The sequence below is a fragment of the Chaetura pelagica genome, unplaced genomic scaffold, assembly GCF_000747805.2.
Source record: "Chaetura pelagica isolate M959 unplaced genomic scaffold, ChaPel_1.0 scaffold2596, whole genome shotgun sequence".
In the NCBI taxonomy this organism is placed as follows: Eukaryota; Metazoa; Chordata; class Aves; order Apodiformes; family Apodidae; genus Chaetura; species Chaetura pelagica.
Window position 1 is genome coordinate 62,945 of NW_009953717.1, and position 6,421 is coordinate 69,365.

General features: G+C 55.6%; 1 protein-coding gene across 1 annotated transcript; it reads left to right on the forward strand.

The window, feature by feature from the left end:
• Positions 1-733: 733 nt before the first annotated feature.
• Positions 734-5,756, forward strand: GNG7 (guanine nucleotide binding protein (G protein), gamma 7). The gene is made up of 3 exons (XM_010000405.1): positions 734-750; positions 3,683-3,764; positions 5,631-5,756. The coding sequence occupies exons 1-3, from the start codon at positions 734-736 to the stop codon at positions 5,754-5,756; spliced, it is 225 nt and encodes a 74-aa protein (XP_009998707.1).
• The last annotated feature ends 665 nt before the right edge of the window (positions 5,757-6,421 follow it).

Sequence of the window (6,421 nt, forward strand, 5' to 3'; positions counted from 1 at the left end):
CAGGGCTCACGGGGCTTTGGTGCTGCAGCCAAATCCCAACTCGGGACTTGTTTGCTTCTTTCCTGAGCCTCCTCTGCCCCTCCTGCACTCCTGACTCCCTGTTTACTGCCTGCAAGTGTTTCCCTCCCTCACTGCTGCTGTTGTTGGCCCTGACCTTGAACCACCACTGGTTGATAAACAGAATCATTGCCTGTGCTCCTGCTCTCTCAATTTTTATTCATTGTCAGTGTTTAACTCACAGCAGAGTTTTTAATGCATCTGGTAGGTGTGAAATCTTTGCTGCAGGAAATCTCTGGGACAGGGACAAGCTCCACAGCCTGGGATCCTGCAGGCTCCTGCCAGAGGAGCAGGGATGGGAGCCCAGAGACATGCAGGACAGTCTGATGACTTCAGCACTCTTGGAATCACTTCCAGGACAGTGGGAAAATCGCCTGAATGCAACGGGAAACCTTCCCAAAAACGGGGTTTGTCCTCTGGGCAGCGCTGCCCTTCCCAGGGGAAGATGGATGAGCTGGGAGGCAGGAGCTGCCCTGGCAGGGATGCAGGAAGGTTCCTCTCCCACCGCACGCACGATGTCCCTTCCATGAATCAGCGTTTCCCTTCTGCAGAGTCATGAGGAGGTGCCGGGAAGAGCCCTGGGCAGGGAAGAGCCCTGGGCAGGGGCTGCCACGCTCCACAGCTCCTGCCTGGCAGGGAGGACGCCGGGCTGGCCAGGATGCTTCCCAGGCAGGGGATGGAGCAGGGGATGGAGCAGAGGCAGGACGATGAGCTCGAGGCCTGGGTGTCCCCTCTGTCCTGTGCCCTGTCCCCAGGCCCGGCTGCAGACGTCACCTCCCTGCCCTTTTCCAAACACAGATTTCTTCAGAACAGCCCGTGGAAGGGCCTGCCCCGCGTGCTCCTGCCGGGCTCTTCTCCAGTGCCTGCACCTCTCGGGTGATTTGCACACCCCGTAAGCCTGAGTGACATCTTTCAAGTTTGCTTTGGCTTCTAAACAACCCCGAGGCCGCCCTTGGTGCCGCCGCTCTCCGGTTGCTACTGACGCGCTTGGTTAATTATTCACCACGGAAACAGGAGCTGGTCGGAAGGTCCCGCCGGGGTCTGACCCGCCCCAGCAGCCCGGGCTGGGGGTGGTACCGGTCCCAGCTCGGCAGGTCTGGAGTGGGAAGAGCCTCAGAGCTTTTGCATCCAGCCGAACTGCCCTGGAGCGCTGGGGAGCTCGGCTGCCCACGCTGGGGTCTGGACATCCCAAAGGCTGGATGGGCAGGGGCTGTTGCTCCCAGAGCCCCCCCGGGTGATGGTGGCTGGGGGGGAGAAGCAAAAGCTGTTGCTGCAGATGTTGCTGTAAACCCAGGACCACTGCACTTGGTGGTGATGGATGTTGCTGCCTTCCCCTAGGAGAGGCCACCCATATGGGCAGTGCCAGGGCTGGTGGGGTCACCCTTGGGAAGGACCCTGTGAAGCCAGAGGGAGAGCAGGGTGTGGAACTGCTCCCTCTCACCAAGGGCTTTTAAGCTGCAGGACTCTCTCTGAGCTGCCCTCAGTAGAACCACCCTTCCTGCAGCTGGGCTGGGGTCCCCTGAGCAGCAGGACATGGGCCATGTCTCCCAGTGCTGCAGAAGTTCCCTCAAGAAACTCGCCCTCGACTGATTCATCAGCCTTGTTCCATAAACAGGAAGCTGGGAAAGTACAAGCAGGTGATCTTGTGCTGCTGCAAACATAAATTATGTCTGATTGCTTGATTTTTTTTTCTTCCTCCAGCTGCCTGCTAACTCTTTATCCAGGTGAAGGATTGTTTGGTCAATGAGGAGTGAGCTGTTTGCAGTCAGGGGGTCTGTCAAGTCTGTGGTCCAGATTTAGAAAGAGCTTGACTTTGAGATGGAGCTTTTCCCCCCATCCTAACGTTGCCTGCACTATTTTGGGGTGCCTCAAATGGGAGCAGGAGAAGAGGATCCTTCCCCCAGGGACTGCTTTGCTTCCTTCTCCCCATCTGAGCAACCTGGAAGTGTCCCTGCCCATGCAGGGGGGTTGGAACTGGATGATCTTTAAGGTCCCTTCCAACCCAAAGCATTTCATGATTTCCACAGAGCCAGGCTTTATTTCAGCAGCTGGCTTCCCAGATGTCCCTGACCAACATCTGCCAGGACTGGAGAGGTGGAGATTTCCAGCTAACCCTGCGAATTCAGGGAATTGTCCCGTGGTGGGGCTGGGAATGCTGGCTGAAGAGCCCCTTGTTTTCTGCCCCAGCCTGGGGAGCTGCAGACGGAGCCAGCGCCGGGCAGGGCTCGCCGAGGGCAGCACACGTGTCCTGCTGCCAAGGAAAATAATCCCCGGGAGCGCCGTTGTGGTCTGGGATAAACGCCCTTCATGTCTAAACACAGGGGAGACTGGTAGGGTTTTAGCTGGGACAGACGCTCCCCCCTCTCCCTCCCCCAGTAAAGGCACCAGTTCAGCATCTGCTTTGAAGCTGCTGGTCCTGGGGAGAAGGTCTGAGGGAGCCTGTAATTAAAGCTGCACAGAAGGACTGGGGTGGGCGGCTGGCTGGGAGCACCACTGGTGTCTCCCCCCCTGTTTGCTTTGGCTCTTTCCTTCTCCCAGCATCATCTCCTGGCTTGTGGGGAGGTGGGGGGTGGTCCTGGCTGCACCCCCATCCCCGCCAGGGTGGGATGTTGAGGGGCTGAGTCACAGCCAGGCAGGGCGAGGAAGTGACTTTTCCTGACAGCTCTGGAGCAGCCCCAGAGATGATCACAAAGCAACGACCTGAGGACAGTGTCAGGACAAGGGAGCCAGGCTGGGCTGGCGTGGCTGGGGCTGCCTGGGAGGTGCTGCAGCCCTGGCTGCTGCCCCGGGACAGCCACGGCTCCTGCTCTCACAAACTCCTGCAGTTGTTGCTTTGCAATGTCCAGGAAAGTTAATTTGAGACCTGAGCTGTTGGTGCCTGCAAACTTGTGTATCCCCCCATCTGTGCTCTGCTTCCATCCAGTGCACCCAGGGAACCTCTGCCCCTGAGCCCTCACTGCCCCAGGACCCACTGCCCAGCCCAGGACCCTCTCTCATTTTTCCTTCCTCACTCTGCATTTTTCAGGGGCATCAATTTGCAAAATGATGGATCGAGGGGTCTGAGTTTGTGCAGTGTTGAGCCTTTCTGGTGGCTGTGGAGGAAATCCTGATGCGGGAAGTGGGGCAGGACAAAGGGAGTGGTGCAAAGAGGGTTCAAAAGTGAGGGTGAGGACCCAGGAGTCACAGTGGAGCAGTGTCCCCATCCACCTGCCAGGCTACATGGGCTGGAACGTTTCAGTTCCCTTTTCCAGTCAGTCGAATGCATCTGACAGGGCTTTCTGCAGAAAAAGTTGCATTTTTCCTTTCCCATCAGCAAGTTACTGGTTTGGTTCTTTTTTGTTGATGTGTTGGGGTTTTTTTTAAATTTAATTTTAAAAAGCCTGAAGAGGGTGCACCAAGAATTGCTGCTTCAAGGAAAGGAGAACTTGAAGCAAGATTGAGAAATGTTCGAGTCGGTGTCAGCAGAGCCAGCGGCAGCGCTGGGCACGTGGCTGCTGAGAGCAGCCCAGGGCACAAACCTTTTTGAGACAGGGCCTGGTGGCTTCGTGCACGATGCCAACCCCCCCTGTCCCCCTCCTTGTTTTGCAGGATTCTCTCGTGCTGGGGCCTGGAGCCGATGGCAAAGAATGTCAACAACTAACAACATAGCGCAGGCCCGGAAGCTGGTGGAGCAGCTCCGCATCGAGGCCGGCATCGAGAGGATCAAGGTGAGCCCAGGGGCTGGGGCAGCACCACGTGTCCAGGGTGGGCAGGGATGGACTGGGAAGGGTTCCTGGGAGTGCACTTTGGGTTTTCCCTGAGCACACACACGCTGCTGCCATGTCTCTGGCTCAGATGTTGCAGCACTTTTAGAGGAGACCCTGGTCTATGGGCACCGGGCATCCCAGCAGCTGAGGTCACAGCCTGGGCAGCTTCTCCTGGGTGTTGGAAGTGACAGGGTGATCCAAGGGCTGACCAGCATCTGTAGGAGGTTCTGGAGCTCATCTGGGCACATGCAGCCTGTGAAGGCACTTCCATTTTAGGGAAGACACAATAAATTACAGGTCTTCCCCCAGCACAGACATTGGTGACTCCTCTCAGAATTACGGTGTCTCCGCTCTAGGATCCCAAGTGGTGCCCCCCGAGGAGGAGGGAGGCTGTGGGTGTACTTACTGACCTTTGTAGCCGGGACTGTCTGAAATACTTTGCTGGGAAAGAGGAGTGGTGGGACCACCCTGTGCTGCTGCTCAGGCTGAGCAGAGCAGCAGGGCTGTTGGGATGAGCTCCAGCACCACCGGCCCCACACACCCAGAGTCAAAGAGCACCCACTGCTCAGCTCTTGCTCACCAAGTCTTGCAGCTGAGGTGGGAGACACACGTTTGCCTGCAGATAAACGAGCTCATAAACTTCTGAGATGAGGGGAACAGGCTTTAAGAAGCTTTAAAGGAGTGCGGGAGGATTCCAGGCCACCTGCTCTCATAACAGGTTCAGCTGCGCTCCCGGCAAGCTCATCCCTTTCCTCTTGCTTTGCTCCCAGATGAGGGGTAATTAATGTCTTAGGTGAGTAATAGGTTTAAGGTAGAGCCTTGACCTTGTCTCTGCAGAGCAGTTTTGCTGTCAGATCCCAGCGTGTGCACTAAGGTGTTTAAGTGCAGCCTGGCAGCAGTTGGTAGAAGCACTGGTTGCTGGCTGGGAATTCAGTAAAACTGCAGCAATATCCAGGGATTCCCACAAAAGTGCTTCATCTGATGCAGTGTCCAGAGTTGCCTTTCCAGGAGACTCTACAGAATGGAGCAGGAACCCCCCTCCGTGGTGTGGGAGCAGGGATTAAGTGCTTTGCCTAGAGCTGCAGAGGTTCTGTCACCAGCTCCAGGCGCTCCCAGGTGCTCCGGAGGGTTTTCCAGCTCCAGCCCATCCCTGCCTGGCTGTGGGGCACAGGGAGCCTGGGGAGGGATCCCAGGGAGGGAGCCACTGCCATGAGGCTCAGGGGCTACAACAGGTCCCATCTGGGCCCAGCTGGGCTCTGGTTGTGTTCTGTGCTGGTGCTGCTCTGCAGCTCCTGCCGGGCCCCTCCGCCCCCCCTGCTCGGGGCTCTCACTTCCCAGAAGCCTTTGAACTAAAATAGGCAGAGCCTTAAGTAATAGTTTCTGAGGGTTTCAAAACCTCCATTTTTAACATCAGAGGATGGGCTGCTCTCAAGCAGGCGTTTTTTCCTTTCTTTTTCATCCCAAAGCCCTTCAAAATAAGAACAATAATATCTCCTTCCCAATCTTGCTCCTGGCTGGGTGTACTTTTCCCATGCTCACCACTCAGTGATGTCAGACCTTACAAACTGGCTTTTCTTTCCACATCCAGTTCCCTTTTTTCGTGTGTCACCATCTCCTCAAAAGTTTCTGTGACAAAAAGCTGAACCACAGTCGGGTTGGCTTCCTCCCCAGGGTGCTCAGGGGAGTCTGGTCCTGCCTCTTCCTCCACCTCCTCCTCCTCTTCTGGTCCCAAGTGAAGGACCCACCAGCCTTGGGGAGCAATGGGCTGAGCTCGGTGCCTTCACCTGGATATTGTCCCTTCACCTTCTCCTTTCTTGCAACTTTTAGGTCTCGAAAGCATCTTCTGAGCTCATGAATTACTGCGAGCAACATGCCAGGAGTGACCCACTGCTGGTTGGAGTTCCAGCTTCTGAGAACCCCTTTAAGGACAAAAAGCCTTGCACCATCCTATAGCTCTCCTGCTCCAGCACGTGCCATCTCTCAGGCAGGGCACCCTTCTCCATCAACTGAACCCAAGTGACAAACTCACACCTGCGCCGAGGGGTAAACACTAAAATGTTGGATTCAAATAGAACTTAAATCTCAAAAGCAAACAAACCAACCAACCCAAAACTCAACAAAAACAAATCGAAACAAAACAACAAAATTGGAAGGGGTGTAGGGCAGGGTGTCTGCTCCTGGGGGGGTGCTGCACTGAGAGGGTCACTATTTTAAACCAGAAAAACAAAACAAAAAAAAAGGAAAAAACAACACAAACAGTGTTGGGGGGGGGAGGAGGGGGGAGTGTTTTTAATCGTTAAATTTGGGAGCAGGAGGGGTGAAGGCAGGGGGGGTTTTTGCATTTTCAGTGGGATGCAAGACCTGGGTGTTGGGACCTGGCTTTGAGCAAAGCCCAGAGGGGGGCTGAGCTAATTAGTGTCCAATTAGTGTGTCCTTGCAGGGGTTTGCTCTGCTGCTCCAGGGGGAACAAGGGAGCAGAGTCCAGGTGGGGAGGGGCTGGGAGGGGTTTTTTAAAAAACTGGTACAAAAGCAAGGAAAAAAACAAAACAAACCAAGAACCAACCAAACCAAAACACAGCTCAACAAAGTGGATGGGTCACCTGGGGGTGGGGGGAGGG

Coding starts and splice junctions, on each gene's coding strand:
- GNG7 (XM_010000405.1), top strand. Junction 3,765..5,630: donor CCGGCATCGAGAGGATCAAG/GTGAGCCCAGGG, acceptor TGCAACTTTTAG/GTCTCGAAAGCATCTTCTGA.